Source organism: Cervus elaphus, chromosome 28, assembly GCF_910594005.1.
Source record: "Cervus elaphus chromosome 28, mCerEla1.1, whole genome shotgun sequence".
In the NCBI taxonomy this organism is placed as follows: domain Eukaryota; kingdom Metazoa; phylum Chordata; class Mammalia; order Artiodactyla; family Cervidae; genus Cervus; species Cervus elaphus.
The window spans coordinates 53,924,412-53,946,680 of NC_057842.1; the positions used below are offsets into that span (position 1 = coordinate 53,924,412).

Here is a 22,269-nt window from a genome sequence, read left to right on the forward strand (position 1 = left end):
GTGGTCACAGAACTCTGCCTCCCTGCTAACAATGTCACATCCAACAGAAATGAGATTCAGAAGGGAGTTGTGTGCACTAAAAGTTTAGGGAGTGAAGCTAGTAAAAGCGGAGCCTATTGGGGTAAAAAGATAGAATTGCGCCTACAAAGGCAAGGACTGGCAATAAAAAATTGCCCTCCAAAGCCAAATTGCTCTCTATGCAAGAGCATATCATGTACTTCCTATACCTACCACGTTATTTATTTAACAAAATCTGTATTTATTTGGTTGTGCTGGGTCTTAGTTGCAACATGTGGGATTCTTAGTTGTGGCTTGCAGGACCCAGTTCCTCAACAAGGGACTGAACCTGGACCTCCTGCATTGGGAGTGCGGAGTCTTAGCACTGGACCACCAGGGAAGGCCATACCCACCACTTTAAAAATAACAAGCAGGAGAAGGAAATGGCAACCCACTCCAGTATTCTTGCCTGGAAAAGTCCATGGACAGAGGAGTCTGGCGGGCTGAAGTCCATGGGATTACATGACTGAGCATGTGTGCAGAGGGTGGAGGGAGATGGGTTGGTAGCAATAAAGTGCTAGAACTAAAAAAAAAAATAATAACAAGCAGCTAAACGCACCTTCTAAAATATGTCTAATGTGAATAAAATTCTAGAGAGTGTTGCCAGAAGGTATTAATGAAATGTATCTGAAAATACTGATTTCTAAACTATAAAGTATGAACCAAATGATGTTATTACTATCCAAATGTTTCATATTTTATTAATAGCTTTGTTATGTAAAAGAAGAGCTAACAATATTTGAAGGTTTGCTACATGTCAAGTCCTATACCTTCACAAGGATTATGTCTCACAGTAACCTTCTCTGCTGAGCGGTATTGTTACTCCCATTTTATAGACGAGGAAACTGTTGACCAGAAAAGTTACGAGAAATACCCCAAAGCATGAACTCAGGAAGATAGAGCCAAGATTCAAATGCAGGTTCATCTAGTGTCATGCCTGTTTGTGATCATTACGTTTTTCTATGGTCATTAAGGAAAGAGTCAGAGAGACAGTTGCAATTGGGGAGAAAGACCTGAAGATGGACAGATAAATGGAGGATCCAAGCTCTGGAATTGCTGGGTTGGGCTCACTAGCTTAGGTAACCTGCTTTAGTTGCAATTTACTTTTCACAGTCCTTCTGAAATTCTATTTCATATACCTTGTTTTCACAAAGTTTGATATGAAAATTAGTTCTTGAGTATGTGCTTGTTCTTTTTGACTACCCCCCACCCCGCCTTTTTTTTTTTCCTTGCCAAATTGTCAGGAGTACCTTCTGTGGCTGGGGCCAAGATGGAGAATTACTGTACTGATTATATTTCTGTGGACAGAACAAAATTACTTTGTTGGAATTAAACCAAAACCTAGCCATGACTAAATGTTCCCTACTTATATAAGCAGCAAAAAGTGGGTATTTGAAGGATAGATACACTATGAAAGCTGCCACATCTAGGGAAAAAGAAAAAGGAAAAAAAAAGAAGACAGGGGGACTTCCCTGGTGGTACAGTGGACAAGGATGTGTCTGCCAATGCAGGGGATGTGGGTTCGATCCCTGGTCTGGGAAGATTTCACATGCCTCGGAGCAACAAAACCCGGGCACCACAGCTGCTGAGCCCATGCCTCAGGGCGCATTAGCCGTAATTACTGAGCCCGCATGCTCTAGGGTCTGAGCACTGCAGCCCCTGAGCCTGGGCACCCCAGAGCCTGCGCTCTGCAACAAGAGAAGCCACTGTGATGAGAAGCCCAAACACTGCAAAGAAGAGTAGCCCCCGCTCACCCCCTGCAACCAGAGAAACCCTTCACAAAGCAACAAAGATCCAGCACAGCCAAAAATAAAATTAATTAATTAAGAGACAAGGAAGCAAGTGACAGGTGGGATCATGGGGAAGGGGAAATGGTGGACTGGTAAATCAATGATGTTGGAAGTCTGGCTATCCGTTTAGGAGAGAAAAATGTTAGATCCTTACATCACTGGGTGATTTTAAATGGCATGTAGTATGTAATTAAACACATCTTGTCACTATTATATTTACGGATTTATTTACCTAGTCCTAGATCAATATCACACTTTAAGGTTTTATACTGTATTTTGATATCTTGTAGGATAGGACTTCCCTATTGCTGTTTTTCAAAAATGTGTTGGTTCCAAAGCAATGCTGAAAAACATCAAAGCTGAAGGCATCACCCTCCCTGATTTCAAACTATTATTACAAATTATAGTAATGAAGACAGTATAGTACACAGATCAGTGGAACAGAATAGAAAACCCAGAAATAAACCCACATATACATGGTCAATTTATGACAAAGGAACCAAGAATATATAACGGGGAAATGACAGTCTCTTCAATAAATGGTGTTGGGAAAATGGAACAGCCACATGCTAAAGAATCAACACAATCGAACACAATCTTACACATACGTAACATTTAAAACAAATTGAAGACATGAACGTGAGATCTGAAACCATAAAAATCCTAGAAGAAAACATAGGCCATAAGGTCTTTGACATAGATCTTGGTGATTATTATTTGAATCTGACACCAAAAACAAAAGCAGCAAAAGCAAAAATAAATAGCTTATACACAGCAAAGGAAACCATGAACAAAATGAAGAGGCAACTTACTAAATGAGAGAAAATAGCTGTAAATCATATATGTAATAAGGAGCTAATATCCAATATACAATCCATACAACTCAACAGCAAAGAAAACAGACAATCTGATTTAAGAACCAGCAGGGGACCTGAATGGACATTTTCCCAAAGAAAACATACAGGAGTCCAACAGGTATATCAAAAGAGTCTCAGTGTCATTAATAATCAGGGGAAAATGCAAGCCAAAACCACAGTGAGATATCACCACCACCTGTAAAAATGACTATTATTAAAAAGACAAGAAATAACAAGTGTTAGAGAGCATGTGAAGAAAAGAGAATCTTTGTGTATTGGCTTTGGGAATGTAGATTGGTACAGCCACCATGGAAAACACTGGAGGTTCCTCAAAATATTAAAAATAGAACTACCATCAGTCAGTCAGTCAGTCAGTTCAGTCGCTCAGTGGTGTCTGACTCTGCGAGGGATCCAGTCATCCCATTTGAGGGTATTTATCCACAGAAAATGAAAACACTAACTTAAAAGGATACATGCACCCCCATGGTCATTGCAGCTTATTTACAATAGCCAAGATATGGAAACAACATAAGTGTCCATTGATGGAAAACCAGATAAAGAAATACATACAATGGCATATTACTCAGCCATAAATGAAGAATGGAATCTTACCATTTATAACAACAGGGATGGGCCCTGAGGGAATTATGCTAAGTGAAGTAAGTCAGAGAAAGACAAATACCATGCAACCTCTCTTTTTTGTAAAATCTTAAAGCAAAAACACAAGCTTATAAATACTGAGAACTGATTGGTGTTTTCTAGAGGCAGGAGGTGGGGAGTGAGAGAATTGGTATAAATTTATTTTAAAAGAAAAAGAACAAATGGGCAAAACAGTATATACTGTATGCTACATCTGTGAAAAAATATCATTGGCTATTTTTTCACATTTTCTCTTTCAGATGAACTTTATGAGTTGTCAAGTTTCATTTTAAAATTTCAATTGAAAGTGTATCAAAGTGAAGTGAAGTCACTCAGTGGTGTCCTACTCTTTGTGACCTCATGGACTGTGTTCATAGACTCTTTGTGACCACATGGACTACCAGGCTTCTCCGTCCATGGGATTTTCCAGGCAAGAATACTGGAGTGGGTTGCCATTTCCTCTCCGGGAGATCTTCCTGACTCAGGGATTGAACCTGGGTCTCCTGCATTGTAGGCAGACGCTTTACCATCTGAGCCACCAGGAAAGTTTCAAGTGTCTCAAACTTATGTATTAATTTGTGGAATAATTGACATTTTTACACTGTTGAGACTTTGCATCAAGGAACATGCTATGTCTACCACTTGTTCCTTTTTTGTCTTTTTGTACATTTTGTGGTTAACTTAATTTTGGTTTTGCACATTTTTGGAAGTCTATTCCTAGCTGCATAATAGTTTTTGTGACCATTGCACATGAAATTTTTTGGCCATTCTAGTCTCTCACTGGTGTACAGAACAGCTAGCTGATTGAATTCTTTTTAAGATCTAATAATTCTTTGAATGATTTCCAAAATTTTCTGGGAAGACAGAGACACTGACTGGTCAAAAGAAAACATAGTTCTTACTTCCTTTATTCGTTCTTTATTAGCTAGGACCTCCAGCAAAATGTTGAATAGGACCAGTAGCAAAAAGTACTGCCTTTACTGGTCTTTCTTCTAACATTCACCATTCCGAATTATATTTGTTACAATTTTTTGATATGTACTCTTTATCAAGTAGAGGAGGCTTCCTTCTATTCTTGACTAACCGTATTACTACTAACGGGTATTGAATTTAACCAAGTATATATTGTGAATCAGTTGAAATACAGTACTTGACTGGGCTGTGTTAATTTCTGGAGGTCCTCTTTCAGGATCATGCAGTTGTTACCAAAATTCAGTTCATTGTCACCTGGGGGCTGCCTTTATCTCCAAAAGGCCCCTGATGTTCTTGCCCACGTGGCCTCTTACAGGTTCCCTGTTGTTCAGTTGCTAAGTCATGTCCAACTCATTTCGACCCAAAGAACTGCAGCACACCAGGCTTCTCTGTCCATCACTATCTCCCTGAGTTTGCTCAACCTCATATCCATTGAGTCAGTGACAGCATCCAACCATCTCATCCTCTGTCGTCCCCTTCTCCTCCTGCCCTCAATCTTTCCCAGCATCAGGGTCTTTTCCAATGAGTCAGCTCTTTGCATCATGTGGCCTAAGTATTGGAGCCTCAGCTTCAGCATCAGTCCTCCCAATGAATATTCAGGGTTGATTTCCTTTAGGATTGACTTTTTTGATCTCCTTGCTGTCCAAGGGACTCTCAAGAGTCTTCTCCAGCACCATGGCTTGAAAGCGTCAAATTCTTTGGCATTCAGCCTTCCTTATGATCCCTCACATCCATACAGGCTCTCTAAAGACCCTCTAACAACACGGCAGCTTGCTGTTCCAACGCCAATAGAAGGCTCTCACTCCTGATTCCTCGGATGGAGTCTTTATGTAAGGTTATCACGAGAGTGATGTATTCTATTCTGTAGTCTGTCTGTTCCATTTGCTGTTTAGTTGCTCAATTGTGTTTGAGTCTTTGCAACCCCTGGACTGTAGCCCACCAGGCTCCTCTGCCATGGGATTTCCCAGGCAAGAATACTGAAGCGGGTTGCCATTTCCTTCTCCAGTGGATATCTATGCCTATTTGATTCTGTCCTGTCCTACCTCATTTTATTCACAGTTCCCACATTTCATTGGCTATAAGTAAGTCACTCAAGAAGAGATCATATATTAAAGTTGTATATAAAGTTGCATCTATCACTTTCTCTCATTTAAAAAAAATTCTCTATATTTGTGATCATATTCTTTCCAAAAAAATCCCTAAGGTTTTTTATTTGTGCCTTTATTTTTACTTAGGTCAGATTTTTAAATTTTCAAAGAACTACTTGGTTTTGTTTTCTATGTAATTAATTTCTGCTTTATCTTCAGTTCTTTAAAGAATGTTTTGGATTTGTATTCTTTTTCTTGTGCTTTTGAGTTGGATGCTTAACTCAAATTCATTTATCTTCAATCTTTCTAGTGTTTTAACATGTGCATTTAATAGAAACACACACACACATTTTCTTTAAGTACTGCTTTGCCTACATCCCACAGGTTTGGATAATTGTTTCTTTCAATGTTGTTCATTCATAAAGAGTTTACACAAGGAGAATGGCAGAAGGAAAAGCCACTGGGAGAGGAGCTGGGTGTGGAGCTTTCTCAGCCCCATGGAGGGCTGTCAACGCCTTTTTCTGCTCTGATTATTCTCTGGTTCCTTTCTTTCCTTCCCTTTCCCACTTTTTCCTGTAGCCTCTCCCTCCTCTCTCTCCCACTTTTCAACAGCTCTCTTCTTCCAGTTCAAGTCCAAAGAACTGATAAACTCTTCCACAAATGGCCTGCCTTCCCCAAGCGTACCTGCCTTTTAAAAGTGGATTAGGTCGAGAAAAGGGAAAAAAAAAATTAATGCAAACAAAGGAACAGGTGAGTGATTGTGAAATTCTAAGCTGAGAGGGAAGTAACTGAGTGGGAAGGAGAGGAAGGTGGCAGAATTCTGGTGTCTCTAAGCTGCCATAACTAGGAAAAGCGGTCATGCTGCTTTATATACAAGGGAGATGATGGAGTTGGCCAAAAAGTGTGTTCATGACTTTCCATAAAATGTTACAGAAAAATCCCAACAAACTCTTTGGCCAACCCAGTACATACTCTTTCTCGCTGAAGCTTGTTGGACGTAGGTGCTCCAGAGGAGGTGAAAGAATGGGACCCTGGAAGAATTGCCTCTCAGTGCAGTGTAGAGATCTGGCAAGGTACTGACCAATCTACTAGGAAGCTTACTATGGCTCTTAGGCAAACTCGAAAAGAAAGAATACACCTGCCTGAACAAAATGGCTTTATTCTTTCAACAGCTAGGTTATTTCTTTGGAATATAAGCATTGTGGGGCTGAACAAAGCATACTAGCCATTCTCTCCATTGTTCTAGTTTTGAATTTTATTAATTTGATCATAGACACACAGGTAGATATAGATGTTCTGAAGACAGTGACTGTGCTGGGTAGAACATGGACCTCTACAGACATCCATCTCTTAATCCCCAGAACCTGCAAAATGTACTTTGCAGATGTGACTGAATTAAGGATGTTGACATGGGATATCATCCTGGATTATCACATTAGGACCAATGTAATCATAAGGGTGTAATAGAGGGGAAAGGGAGGCAGGGGAGTCATAGTCAGAGAATGAGATATTACAATGAAATGATTCATTTGCTGGTTGTCAAACGCTGGAAGTGTCCAGAAGCCCAAAAAGACGAGAAAAGGAATTCTCTTCCAGAGCCTCCAGCATGAAGACACCTCTGCTGACACCTTGATTTTAGTCTCCGGAAATCCATTTCCAGCTTTCCAACTTCTGATCTCCAGAAGTGCAAGATTATAATTTGCTCTGTTTTAAGGCACAGCTGCTGCTGAGCAGCGCTCAGGGATGTCCAACTCTTTGTGACCCCTTGGACTGTAGCCCACCAGGCTCCTCTGTCCATGGGATTTTCCAGGCAAGAATACTGGAGTGGGTTTCCATTTCCTCCTCCAGTTTAAGGCATTATTTGGCAGTAATTTGTTAGTTGCGAAAGGAAACTAATACAATACCAAAAGTCATGGGTGTGGTGGCCGCAGAGTAGGCTTTTGGGAATAATTGTTGGCTGATAATTCTAATCCATGAAACCTAGAGTTTCTCAATATGAATATTGGATCTACCAAGGCCTAGTTTGTTCTGGTTTTCAGGATTTTTTTTCTGAAATATTCTAGGTCTCACAAACGCACAACACTACATCACAATGGAACCGGTGAAGCTTGGGAATCTGGCAAATGACCTCAGCTGGACTCACAAATTCCTTGGCCCCTGGTCCTGAAATCCAGGACCTGGAGAAGTTCCATCTGAACCTGGACAACTCTGCCAGGATGAGCTATTCCTCCACAAATCCGCCATGCTACTCACTTGTAATTGGGGTTTGGTCAATGAAACCTCTGGGGGCTTTCCTGAGCGTCTTGAGTCATTTGTCACGTGGGTTTAGTGACTGCCATCCTTTGGAGAACACAGAATGCCTTTGAGTTATGTTCAAAGAAAGGCGTGCATGCACACTCACTCACGTCTGACTCTTTGTGACCCCACGGACTGTAGCCCGCTAGGCACCTCTATCCATGTGATTTCCCAGGCAAGAATACTGGAATGGGTTGCCATTTCCTCCTCTAAGAGAAAGGAGTGCAGGAAGGTAAAAATCTAGACAGAGAGAGAAAGATTGAGGATGAAGGAAGGGAGCAAGGAGGGACTCTTTCTGCTGCCAATGCCAGGCAAAGCCTGGTGGCGAGCTAATGACGCCCACCCAATTTTCCACCTTAACTGGCCCAGCAATGCTGTGTGCAGAGCATGCTAATCAGAGAATAGAAACTGAAACTGGAATACCTATATTTTTAAATTAAATTCTTGAAGAACTTGAATCACTTTACTTTCAGATATTTATTTTATTCATTTTACTCACCTATAGACCAGGGCTTCAGAATATCTGCTTCTTTTTCAAACTTCTTTCTGTTCCTCTGGAAAATGGAAACCAATGCAAATACTCAATATCATATTGTGAGCTAGGCACTGTATCAGACACTTCATATTTTCAAATGGTGCGAAATCCATTAGATAATTACTATTGTCCCAGTTCTAAGATGAAGTGAGCATAACCAGAGTGAGTGACTTTCACAAGGACTCATTTCTGGTAGAGGGGCTGGTGTTCAGGCAGAAATCTATCTAAGGCCTAGACTCTTGAGGGCTCTGCTCATCTTTGTGAAGTGAAAGTTGCTTAGTCACGTCCAACTCTTTGCAACCCATGGACTGTAGCCCCCCAGGCTCCTCTGTCCATGGGGATTTTCCAGGGAAATCACTGGAGTGGGTAGCTATTCCCTCTTCCAGGGGTTCTTCCCAACCCAGGGATTGAACCCAGGACTCCCACATTGCAGGTGGATTCTTTACCATCTGAGCCACCAGGGAAGTCCCTGCTCATCTTTGGGTTCGTTTAATATTTATCTGGGCTTCTCTGGTGGCTGAGCAATAAAATACCTGTTTGCAATGCAGAAGGTTGGGTTTGATCCCTGGGTCAGGAAGATCCCCTGGAGAAGAAAACGGCAACCCACTCCAGCATTCTTGCCTGGAGAATCCCACGGACAGAGGAGTCTGGCAGGGCTACAGTCCATGGGGTTGCAACAGTTGGACATGAATTAGTGACTGAACAACCACCATCCACCAATATTTATCTGACATTTGTTTAGTACCTACTGTGTACGAGGCATTGTTCAGTGAGATGCAGACAGCAGTGAACAAAGACAATAATTACTGTCCTCAAAAAATTTACATTCTTTTGTGTTGGCGAGACTCTGGGTTTACTTCATTGGTACCCTAGGATATTCAGCAATATATATACACCATATGGCAGTCACAGAGATGATTAATTCTGAGCAATATCCTAGTTATACTTTCCATGGGCACCTGACTTCAACCTTAACATGAGCCCAGAGAGAGTTCTGAGTTCACACTTCATGTTAATTTGCATATTTAACAAGAAGGGCTGGACTTATGCATTTGTGATTCAGGTTTTATCTCTAGATGACTCCCAAGGGATGACAGGCAATTGTGTATTTCTCAAGTACCTCTGCCTTCTGTCCTGCTCTTTGAGGACTTGAACATTCCAGGCCCAGCAAGGCAGCTGTCCTGGACGGGGTGTTCCTTAAATACTGAATCCAAGTATGTGTGTGTGATTCTCTCAGTTGTGTCCGACTCTTTGCGACCTCATGGACTGTATCCAGCCAGGCTCCTCTGCACATGGAATTCTCCAGGCAAGAAGACTGGAGTGGGTTGCCACTTCCTACTCCGGGGGATCTTCCTGACCCAAGGATCGATTCTGGGACTCCTGCATTGCAGGCAGATTCTTTATTGTCTGAGCCACCTGATACAGATGCATTGAATCCAAAGTCTTTTTAAATATGCAAACTCAATAAATTCTTTCATGTGGGTAATTCCCATAGCTCCCTACACTTCTTATAACTTCTGTCTCACATTACTTTTCCATGCTGCTGGAAGTACAGTGGAATTTCTATGAAAATGAGTTTTTCACTTTTAAAACATTTTTAACAGGCAGTGAATGGAATTACTACCATAATTGTTGAAACACATAGACGTGTGAGGAAAAGGAAAATGTTTTGGTGTATATACGTAGAAATATGAATAACTGTGCTATAAAGCACTTATAGGTGTGCTTGTCTCAAAGATGGAACTCTTGAAGCAGCCTGCCACCTTCAGGATAACTTCACAATTAACACTACCAGAGAATACTGGTTTTAGCCTCTGTAAATTCCAAACAACAATTCCAGTAAAAACAGTTCATGATAGTTAATGGTGGAAGCTATGTTCCTTGTAGAACTTTTGCTAAGATTACTATATGCAATAATTTTATTAGTTTTCTTTAAGGAAAACAGCCCTTTCTTTAGTTTGAGATTCTTTTAAAAATCATTACTTAACTTACTGTTCTATCATTTCACAGCTTTTAAACCTCATTTTGCTAAGGAGAGCTGAGAACCCTAAAAACAGATCTTGCAGCTACAGTCTGAAAAATACTGTAACTTTGGAAATTCTGCTGCTTTTTAGTGGGTTCTTTATGAATTAACGACAATATTTTTGAAGACTTTTAAATAAAAGCAACACAGTAATCCTTTCAGAGGGAGGAGGAGGAGGAGGGAGAGAAGGGGAAGGAAGGATAGAGAGAGAAAGAGGAAGATTAAGAAAACATGTAACACCACTGGTTTCTGCTGTTGTCTGTTTTTTTTTTTCCTATTGGCTGTTCCTTTCACTAAGTTACACGGAGGTCTCCGTGGCTTAAAAAGAATAAGAAAGGTATAGAACAAAGGAGAAATAGGCTAAGGAATGACGCAATGACTCAATGCTTAATGGCATAGAGACACAACACAAGTTAGAATTAAAAATACACAAAAAGAAGGAAAAGGGGAGCATAATGGAAATCGATAGGTGAAATGCGTTACGAGAGCGCGATTTAACAGATGATGGAAAAAGAGAACAGGGCTCAGATTCAAACGCAACAGGAAACGGGACAGGAAAATAAGCGACATTGAAACAAAAGAGCGACAGAACGAATATTTATCGAGAATGAGTAAACTTTCACTATTTTCCTTTCACAAAAGGAGGAAAGGTCTGTTTTAGAACCTTCCTTTAGCCATTAATTCTATTTTTATTGGCTTCCTCCGGTTGCACCGACCTGTGAAAGACTCAGGTCAATTTGCTTCGACTGCTTCTCAGCCTGCAACTTTGGGATCACGTGGGAAACTTGAACCAACGGCAGGCCTCACTCGGGAGGGATTAAATCAGAAAAGCTGGGGGGAAACCCGGCAAGAAAATTGTTTTTTAAAGCTTCCCGCCCAACTCCACCAGGCCTCAGAGCGTAAAAAACAAGGTGTGCCCAAGGCCTAAGTCCCGCCCCAAACCGCGGGAAGCAGCCGCAGGTGGGAGCGTGTCTCCGCCCCAGAGGGAGGCGCTCCCTTTGAGACACTCTGGGTGGAGACGCGGCGTGCGCCCTCCCGACCGCTAGGGGGCGAGCCGCACGCATTTAGCGCGCGTTTGGAAGCTCCAGCGCGGATCGCCCCAGGCGTGCGCATGCGCCGGTGTGTGCCGGAGGTCGCCGGCGCCGCAGTTTAACCACGTGTGGTGTAACTTAGGGCATCATGTTGTGAAGAGATGGGGGCTGCGGTGGCTCGCGCAGTCAGGAATTTCAACCTAGAGAACCGGGCGGAGCGGGAAATCAGCAGAATGAAGCCTTCCCCCGCTCCCAGGCACCCCTCCACCAAGAACCTCCTGCGAGAGCAGATGAGCAGTGAGTGCTGCCGGGGCGCCTCGGGCCCCGGCGCTCGGGCTCCGGGTGCGGGTTGAGTGGTGGGCCTCGGTGCAGTGGAGAGGGTGACCGGGGTCAGCTGCAGTCACCCGGGTCAGCGGAACTCGGGAAGGTGGAGCCACCGGGCTGGTGACATTGAGACTGTCTCCTTGCTCCCGCGGAGCCGGCGGCTCCGCCTACTCCGTAGTCCTGGGGGTGTCGGCGTCTGCCCATGCTGACCCCGCCCTCCTCGGCTTTAACGCTTTGCGGCGTGATACAAGGAATCAAAATCAGAAGGAATCGTTTGCAGGAGAGCTGTCTAGACGTCTTCGCAGAACAGTGGACACCGAACTTGATCTAGCATTATGAGTTACATTTGAAACACGTCCTATTGTGTTCCAGTGAATGTTGATTAAGCAAAAAATAAAGTGACTGTCTTAAAGAGAAAGCAACTCACAGATTTAGAAAAGGAACTTATGGTTGTGGGGGGTGAGGGTGGGGGTGTAAGGGATAGTTAGGGGCTTTAGGAAGGTCATGTACACACTGCTATATTTAAAATGGGTAACCAACAAGGACCTATTATTTAGCACATGGAATTCTGCTCAATATTATGTGCCAGCCTGGATAGGAGGGAGATTTGGGGGAGAATGGATACATGTATATGTATGGCTGAGTCCCTCACTGTTCACCTGAAATACCACAGTATTGTTAATCAGCTATGCTGCTGCTGCTGCTAAGTCGCTTCAGTCGTGGCCGACTCTGTGCGACCCCATAGACGGCAGCCCACTAGGCTCGTCTGTCCCTGGGATTTTCCAGGCAAGAATACTGGAGTGGGTTGCCATTTCCTTCTCCAATGCATGAAAATGAAAAGTGAAAGTGAAGTCGCTCAGTCGTGCCCTACTCTTAGCCACCCCATGGACTGCAGCCTACCGGGCTTCTCCATCCATGGGATTTTCCAGGCAGGAGGACTGGAGTGGGGTGCCATTGCCTTCTCCGTAATCAGCTATACCCCAATACAAAATAAAACTTTTAAAGTTGGGGGGAGAAAGTGACTGTTAAGTGTTAGGATCTTACAGGAAATTTTCTTTGGCTTTACAGTTGTAACATTCTTTTTCTTTCCTTAGGCCATCCAGAAATTAAGGGAGAAATTGATAGAAAGGATGACAAACTGCTGTCCTTACTAAAAGATGTGTATGTTGATTCCCAAGATCCCGTGTCTTCTTTGCAGGTAATGTGTGTTTTCATTAAGTAAATATATAATTTAACTCCTTGGAGCTCCAGGAGAAGCACGTAGAGAAGTGTGGCAAATAGTAAAAGGGAGTGAGGGCTCTGCAAGTGTAAAAGTGTCAGTGTGCTTCTGAACCAGAATGCGGAGCTTTGGCGAAGTTGAAGCACAGAGGTCTAAGCAAGACACAGATGCCTCCGTTCATTGGATATTTACTGAAATCTAAAAGACTTGTGAAAAAATGAGTAACAGACTTGTGAAAGTATTGGTTGAATGCACCTGTTATTTCAGAGTTTATAGGATTTGGTAGGGAACTTCTACCAAATGACAATTGGTCATTTGAATGACACCAAGAGAGAGCTTTAATACTATTTTCTCTTCCTTCAATGCTTTGAGGTATGTTCTGATCTCAGAGCATTTTTTTAGTGTTGTGTTGTTGGTGAGCTTTTTTTTGTTTGTTTTTTAAGAAAATATTCAGATAGGATTTGTAAAAACAGGGAGATCGCGGAATACACTGGGAGTGGGAACTTGTCTGTAAATACCAGGCACAGGTGCTCTGTGTCCAGTGATGAACACGGCAGTTCCAGTCCTTGCTCTCACAGAGTTTATAGTGTTGTGAGGGACACAAGCATTAAACAAGTGAGCAACCACAGGTACACAATGACTAGGTCTGTGAAGAAGTGTAGGCACTGAGCGTTATCAGGGAGCTGTTTGAGATAGAAGGATCAGGGATGGGTTCTGAGGAAGTGCCATTCAGACTTAGGCCTGAGCAATGGGTGGGTGTGAGCCAGATGAGTTCATGGGGGCAGGAAGCTTCTAAGTATGGAGAAGAGTTTGATTAAAGGAGAGGGAAGTGCCAGTGACAATTCCCTTTTCATCCTAAAATTCTCCAATGTGTTTCTCTGTAGATAGGCAATAAACTGCACAGATATGTTAATAGTTATTAGTATAATTTTAACTAGGGAAGAGAAAACGCACATCTAAAATAAGGTTTGTAGCTTGTTACAACAACCGTTACAGGGTTCAGTTTTCAGATGTTCACACACACACACACAAATGTATAGGGGTTGATGTTCGTGTTCTTTATATTATCTTTAGACAGGTGTTGGATAATACTTCTGTATTGTTTCTCTCACATGTACTTATTCATTCTAAAATTAACTCTTAAAAAAATAAAATTAACTCTTGGGGAACAAAAAACATTTAATACTTCTTATGTGTAAATTACAGGAATGTAAATATAATACTTAGGAGATACACAGTGGTGTTAAAATTTCTTGGAGGGGTATTAGGAAAAATCTGAAAAGACTCATTCATGGGCAAGTGATAGTTAAGAAAAGGCTGAAGTGCCTATTTATGTTTGTCTCTTTTTCTTTTGGGCAGTTCATAATTTTCTTAATGACTTTTGATGTCTTTAGACATCAGTGGTGCTGTGGCTGTCATTATGTCAAGTAATTTATTTTTGTCCGACTTTTTATCGCTATTCAAAATTTTGTGAGCTATATTAGCCTTTTTGTGTTTCATTGTGTGGACTCAGTCTAACATAAAGACAGTCTTCTATATTTTTTCAGTACTTTTATGATTATATATTTTATATTAAAATCTTTATTTGGCATTAAATAAAGTTATTGGTGAGGGAGAACTTTTCAACTGGATGGTCAGTTGTCTAAATATAATTTATTGAATAACCCAGTCCTTTTCCCACTCATTTAAAATGCTAATACATACACATATAAGTCTGTTAACGGATTCATCAGTTCTATTTATTTTTCTGTGTCTACACTAGAATTATACTATTTTAATTAATAAAACTTTGCAAAGTATCTTGATACCTGTTATGATCGTCTTTCTTTCTTTTCAGAAGTTCTTTGACTCTTGTCACACATTTTTTCCCCATATGAACAGGTTCTTAAAAAGTCCTAGTTTGATTATGGGTGTAATTGAATTGGAATTTATAGATTAATTGAGGAGAATTAACATTTTTGTTTTATTGAGTCTTTGAAGGGTAGAGGGAAGATTGTTACTATGGGGTCTCTTTTCTCCCTAAGTTTTTAACTACTTATTGCTACCATGTCACACAAAAAAGTGATTTTTGTATTGCAGGTACCTGCTTTGCTAGGTTATTATTTCTCTTTGTTTTTCAGTTGATTCTCTTATATTTTTCTAAAGATATTCTCATACATTGAAATGGAATTACAATTTTCTCTCTTTCTAGTATTTATACTTAATTCTCCTCTTGCTGTGTCTGTTATTCTGTCCTGTTCTTTCCTTGCAGAGGGTGCCTGTAATTTATTAAAATAAAATGGTTTGGTCTGATTGAAAAATACTTTTATCACAGTTAGGATGTTTTGTTCTATTTTAATTTTCTAAGAGTTTTTTTTTTTAATTAAAAGAGGACGTTGAATTTATCAGATTTTTTCAGTGTCATAATATTAATTTTAGTATTTAATATTAATCAGAAGGGAAAACTGGATACAAAAAGTATGTATTAGGTGGTAGGAAGATACAGGACTAGGAAGATAAGGGAAACTTGAGTTTTTGGAACGTGAAGTTGTTAGGAGTGATTCAGGCCAGAGTTACAATATGAAGGTAGGAGAGTGTGCGGTGCCTTTAGAGTTGAGTACAGTTAGGAGCTTCCCAGGTGGCTCAGTGGTAAAGAATCTGCAGGAGACGTGGGTTCGTTACCCGGGTGGGGAAGATACCCTGGAGGAGGCAGGCAGTGGCAACCCACTCCAGTATTCTTGCCTGGGAAGTCCCATGGATAGAGGAGCCCGGCGGGCTTGCAAAGAGTTGGACACAACTGAGCAACCGAGAATGCACACAGCCACAGTTAGAAGGGAGTATTGGGGTAGAAAGTTAATAGGGGCCAGATCATGAGGGTCGTTATTTGTCTTGCTCAGGAATTTGAGTTTTATCCTGAGGGCAGTTGGAAGTCATTGAAGAGTTTCCTGTGTAAGAGTGACTTCAGATTTGCTTCGTTTTGAGGGAGGGAGGGAGGGAAAGGCATTTTATCCAGTGAAGAGGAGACCAGGCTTTTGCAGTAGTTCCTATAAGAGACATTGGCTTGGACAAGGGTAGTTAGTGACTGGGAGAGTAGTGAACAGGTTTGAGAGGGACTTAGAAGCACGAGCAGGATTTCGTCATTGGTTGGTTGTAATGAGTGAGGAGAGGGAAGTGTCAACTATAACATAAGAGAAACTTGGAATCTTGAAGTGGGCTATGGGAGGTGGGTGGGGTTGGTCACTGAGCTAGAGAATATGGGGACAAAATTTTATTTTCAGAGAAAAGGGACAAGTTGATCTTTGAGGTACTTATAGGTTATCAAGAAAAAATGTAGTTAGTCATTTGGGAATTGGGATCTGAAAGTCAGGAGAAAGGTCAAGCTTTGAGACCATATTTGAGAGTCACTGATGTGTGGATAATAATAATAAGGGGGTGGTGGGATGGCTTGGGGGAATGTGTAGCATGAGAAGAGGGCCTGGACCAGAACTTGGGGGCATACTAACATTTACGGGGTAGCTGAGGTGAAATAGACCACAAGGAAGGAACCACTGCAGAGACAGATGGAACACTAGGAGAGAGGTGGTATGGAAACCAAAAAAAAATAGTTGTGGGTATGTGGGAGTGGTCAGCAGTGTTTGCTTAAAAAGTGTCCTCTGGATTAAGACGTAATCCTCTAAATTTGAGATCACAAGTACTATTTTTTAAAGCTGAACTGAAAAGAAGGAAACTGGTCATAAAAGAAGAGTTATTGTTGGGTTTGATGAGTGTTTGTAAAAGTTGGTGACTAGGGCACTTTCTTTTTTTTTTTTTTTTAATTTATTTATGCACCAGCCAGGGCACTTTCATAATTTTACTGAAAAGCAATAGTAGGCAGGGATGTTTGAAAGGGGAAGTAAAGGGTCGGGGGCTGTAGTTGATGTAGCTGATAGAGGAATGAAATACGAGCACAAACCTGAGGATTAAGCTTGGATCAGACAGGTGGAAAGATGGGTGTGGATAGGTGGTTTTATTTATATTTGTGGAGGTCTTGTGTTATTTCATTTCCTCTGAAGAGGCAAGATTTCTAGCAACCTTTGAATTCACTCAAGGTGTTTGGAGGCACGTAATATAAATCATAAAGAGCAATATTGCATAAGAACCTGGAATGTTAGGCCCATGAATCAAGACAAATTGGAAGTGATCAAACAGGAGGTGGCAAGAGTGAATGTCGACATTTTAGGAATCAGTGAACTAACATGGACTGGAATGGGTGAATTTAACTCAGATGACCATTATATCTACTACTGTGGGCAAGAATCCCTTAGGAGAAATGGAGTGGCCATCATAGTCAACAAAAGAGTCCAAAATGCAGTACTTGGAAGCAGTCTCAAAAACGACAGAATGATCTCTGTTTGTTTCCAAGGCAAACCATTCAGTATCACGGTAATCCAAGCCTATGTCCCAACCAGTAATGCTGAAGAAGCTGAAGTTGAACGGTTCTATGAAGACCTACAAGACCTTCTAGAACTAACACCTAAAAAGGATGTCCTCTTCATCATAGGGGAATGGAATGCAAAAGTAGGAAGTCATGAAATACCTGGAGTAACAGGCAAATTTGGCCTTAGCGTACAGAATGAAGCAGGGCAAAGGCTGATGGAGTTCGGCCAAGAGAACGCACTGGTCATAGCCGACACCCTCTTCCAACAACACAAGAGAAGACTCTACACATGGACATCACCAGATAGTCAACACCGAAATCAGATTGATTATATTCTTTGCAGCCAAAGATGGAGAAGCTCTAAACAGTCAGCAAAAACAAGACTGGGAGCTGACTGTGGCTCAGATCATGAACTCCTTATTGCCAAATTCACACTTAAATTGAAGAAAGGGAAAACCACTAGACCATTCACGTATGACCTCAATGAATCCCTAATAATTATACAGTGGAAGTGAAAAATAGATTTAAGGGACTAGATCTGATAGACAGAGTGCCTGCTGAACTATGGACAGGGGTTCGTGACATTGTACAGGAGATGGAGCAAGACCATCCCCAAGAAGAAGAAATGAAAAAAAAGCAAACTGGCTGTCTGAGGAGGCCTTAAAAATAGCTGAGAAAAGAAGAGAAGCCAAAAGCAAAGGAGAAAAGGAGAGATACACCCGTTTGAATGCAGAGTTCCAAAGAATAGCAAGGAGTGATAAGAAGGCCTTCCTCAGTGATCAGTGCAAAGAAATAGAAGAAAACAATAGAGTGGGAAAGACTAGAGATATCAAGAAAATTAGAGATACCAAGGGAACATTTCATGCAAAGATAGGCTCAATAAAGGACAGAAATGGTATGGACCTAGCAGAAGCAGAAGATATTAAAAAGAGGTGGGAAGAATACACATAAGAAGTGTACAAGAAAGATCTTCAGGACCCAGATAATCATGATGGTGTGATCATTCACCTAGAGCCAGACGTCGTGGAATGGGAAGTCAAGTGGGCATTAGGAAGCATCACTATGAACAAAGCCTAGTGGAGGTGATGGAATTTCAGTTGAGCTATTTCAAATCCTAAAAGATGATGCTGTGAAAGGGCTGCACTCAATATGGCAGCATATTTGGAAAACTCAGCAGTGGCTACAGGACTGGAAAGGGTCAGTTTTCATTCCAATCTCACAGAAAGGCAGTGCCAAAGAATGCTCAAACCACTGCACAATTGCACTCATCTCACACACTAGCAAAGTAATGCTCAAAATTCTCCAAGCCGGGCTTCAACAATACGTGAACCATGAACTTCCAGATTTTCAAGCTGGATTTAGAAAAGGCAGAGGAACCAGAGATCAAATTGCCAACATCCGCTGGATCATCGAAAAAGTAGCAAGAGAGTTCCAGAAAAACATCGATTTCTGCTTCATTGACTATGCCAAAGCCTTTGACTGCGTGGATCACAATAAACTGTGGAAAATTCTGAAAGAGATGGGAATACCAGACCACTTGACCTGCCTCTTGAGAAACCTGTATGCAGGTCAGGAAGCAACAGTTAGAACTGAACTTGGAACAGCAGGCTGGTTCCAAATAGGAAAGGAGTATGTCAAGGCTGTATATTGTCACCCTGCTTATTTAACTTATATGCAGAGTACATCATGAGAAACGCTGGGCTGGAGGAAGCACAAGCTGGAATCAAGATTGCCGGGAGAAATATCAATAACCTCAGATATGCAGATGACACCACCCTTATGGCAGAAAGTGAAGAAGAGCTAAAGAGCCTCTTGATGAAAGTGAAAGAAGAGAGTGAAAAAGTTGGCTTAAAGCTCAACATTCAGAAAACTAAGATCATGGCATCCAGTCCCACCACTTCATGGCAAATAGATGGGGAAACAGTGGAAACAGTGGCTGACTTTATTTTTTTGGGCTCCAGAATCACTGCGGATGGTGACTGCAGCCATGAAAATAAAAGATGCTTACTCCTTGGAAGAAAAGTTATGACCTACTAGACAGCATATTAAAAAGCAGAGACATTACTTTGCCAACAAAGTCCATGTAGTCAAGGATATGGTTTTTCTAGTAGTCGTGTATGGATGTGAGAGTTGGACTATAAAGAAAGCTGAGTGGCGAAGAATTGATGCGTTTGAACTGTGGTGTTGGAGAAGACTCTTGAGAGTCCCTTGGACTGCAAGGAGATCCAACCAGTCCATCCTAAAGGAGATCAATCCTGAATGTTCATTGAAAAGACATGTTGATGCTGAAATTCCAATACTTTGACTACCTGATGCGAAGAACTGACTCACTGGAAAAGACCCCGTTGCTGGGAAAGATTGAAGGCAGGAGGAGACGGGGACGACTGAGGATGAGATGGTTGGATGGCATCACTGACTCAATGGACATGAGTTTGAGTAAACTCCAGCAGTGGGTGATGGACAGGGAGGCTTGGTGTGCTGCAGTCCATGGGGTTGCAAAGAGTCGGACACGACTGAGCGACTGAACTGAACTGAATATGAAAACTAGGAAAAAGGATGAAGATTGTCAGGTAAGCTCTTAGAGCAGGATCAGTTTCCTGCCTTTCTAAAGCAGTTTATTTTTTCCAGTCAGCTTGTTATTCTTTTAATATATATGAAATAATGTGGTGAGTGGATGATATCCATTTGATTGTTTTCTACCTAAATTTAATGATTGAACTATGGTTGTGAAATATGGAAAAGTGCCATCAAGCTAAGACTCATTATAAAGAGAAAATGTAGTTTGGAGACACATGGGTAATATTTGTTTGAAGAAGAAAAATAGAGATTCAAGGCACAGAAGTAGATGTCAAATCTTTGCTCTCATCCTAAAAGCCTGGTTTTTGGTTTTTGTCTTTTGATACTAGGTAAAGGATGCCGGAACACATCAGAAGCCTCAGGAGTTCAGGTTGCCGAAAGACCATCAGTTTGACATTATGAATGTTAAGAACATTCCTAAAGGCAAAATTTCCGTTGTAGAGGCATTGACACTTCTCAATAATCATAAACTTTATCCAGACACATGGACTGCTAAGAAAATAGCTGAAGAATACCATCTAGAACAGCAAGATGTAAATTCCCTTCTCAAATATTTTGTTACTTTTGAAGTAAAAATCTTCCCCCCTGGAGGCAAGAAAGCAATACAATCAAAATGAAGAGAATCTTGACTTTTCCTGTCTTTGTCCAGATGCCCTGTTTATTTTCCTCATTTGTAGCATGTTAAATTATATAAATTACCGATTGTGTTGAGCTCCCTCCTGGTGAGAGCTTGCTGTTTATGAACTCTCTTGAATTTTCAGGATGCCTGATAGGATTGATTTTTCTCCCTTTTAAACTTTGGTTTAGTTTGTGTTCTTATGTAATATCAGCATGACTAATCACATGTATAAATTTACTGTAAATAAAAGTTACTGTATTTTAAGCAAATCTATCATCAGCATTTAGGTTGGTCATGTAGCCTCTTGGGAAATGTCCGGAATCCTTTGTTTAACATTCAGAGCTTCATCTTCTAGTGTAGGTGGCTGGTTTATTCTTCCTGTGGAATAGTGAAAGGAAGAGTTTTCCGGACTCTTAAGACTGGGACTTTTTTTTTGTTGAGAAAAGGGACGCTTGACATTGAAGTCCAATAACAGTGTTTCCTGAATAAAGGCAGACAGGAGACTGGATACAAAACAGTAGAAAATATATTTTTATTACTGTTCCAGGGAAAAATAACTAGTGGAGGTTTACTTTGTTTTGAATGAATTTTACATGTAAAATAACTTCTAAAAAATACAAGCAAGAATTAGTGTTTATAAACACTAATTGTCAGCCTCTGCTTTGACAACCAAACAGGTAAGTCCGAAAGCTTTCAGAGAGGCAGGCGGTGGAAACTCTCTGAAAAAAAAAATAAGTTTTCTGTGGACTTAGTGTAAAAGTATAAGAAAATTTTAAAGCATAGTTAAAGAACCATGGTAAATTGAATTTGGTGATCAAATACATGTGTTTTTTTCCGATATAAATACTGGTTGAAAGATGAGATAAAAAAGAGCAAGTAGAAATATAAAGTGTGATCACTGGAAAAGACTTGGAAGATTGCTGTCTCGATCATTTAACAAACTTATGAGCAATGTGAGCCGGTACTTGGGTCTTCAGCAGGATTGCGTAAGTTTAGCTCTGTCATATTAATACCTCCGGGAGTTTGGGTAGATTGCACAACCTCTTTGAGATTGCTTCCTCTGTAAAATGAATATAATGCTGCTTTATTAAGTCAAAAGGTTACTGTGAAGATGCATAATGACTACAGAGGATGGAACAAATTCGACTTGAATTTTTGTAGTTGAGATGAGAAGCCCGGGGAAGTTTCCTGACCTATTTACGATTTTTCTGTAGTTTATGACGTAGTCAGTTTAGGATTTTAAAATCCTCGTGGTATATTTTTCCTGTGAGCTGTGGGATATTCATAGAATGTGGTAAGGAAAATTTCAAGTTATCAGTGTTTTTCTGAGGGAAGACAGGCATCCCCTACTTCACAGGGATTTCCCCTGGAAATAATACGGAAGGTGCTGAGGAATGAAGCATGGTGATGGAATGAGGCCTTTGTAATGCTGAGAAGAGAAAAACTGACAGAGATGGGAGTTTTAAGCTGTGTTCAGATGAATAAATTATACCTAGACCATATTTGGTTCAAAACCACTTTTTTTTAAGAAAACAAGAATTCTGTCTTTAAAATTGTGTTTTAAAACTCTGGTAACTCAAATCATCAAAACTGTTTTTCTTTTCCAAATAAAGGTCAATACCTGTACTTGAATCATGGTAATGCTGTTTCTGAGCCATCTTCACTATTCAGATCTGCACTGTGGATAGGTAGCTATAAATATGGCTGTGGTTATGTAGTGTTGCATGATGAAGTCCTTCCCATATCATCGATTAGCCTATTACTGCTTTGTATCATATGTAGGAGAGTGTTGAGCAGTAGTGGTGTCACAGGAGGGATGGAATTGAGATTCAGAAAATCTGGATGTA

At 41.0% G+C, this 22,269-nt stretch overlaps 1 protein-coding gene and 1 non-coding gene across 2 annotated transcripts; one reads left to right on the forward strand and one right to left on the reverse strand.

Annotated features, from left to right (window-relative positions):
- Nucleotides 1-3,815: 3,815 nt before the first annotated feature.
- On the reverse strand, nucleotides 3,816-3,888 carry TRNAC-ACA. The gene has a single exon. It is a non-coding gene; the product is annotated as a tRNA-Cys (tRNA).
- Nucleotides 3,889-11,353: 7,465 nt separating this feature from the next.
- NDUFAF4 (NADH:ubiquinone oxidoreductase complex assembly factor 4) lies at nucleotides 11,354-22,054 on the forward strand. The gene is made up of 3 exons (XM_043890419.1): nucleotides 11,354-11,584; nucleotides 12,706-12,809; nucleotides 20,133-22,054. The coding sequence occupies exons 1-3, from the start codon at nucleotides 11,449-11,451 to the stop codon at nucleotides 20,418-20,420; spliced, it is 528 nt and encodes a 175-aa protein (XP_043746354.1). The 5' UTR covers nucleotides 11,354-11,448; the 3' UTR covers nucleotides 20,421-22,054.
- Nucleotides 22,055-22,269: the final 215 nt, after the last annotated feature.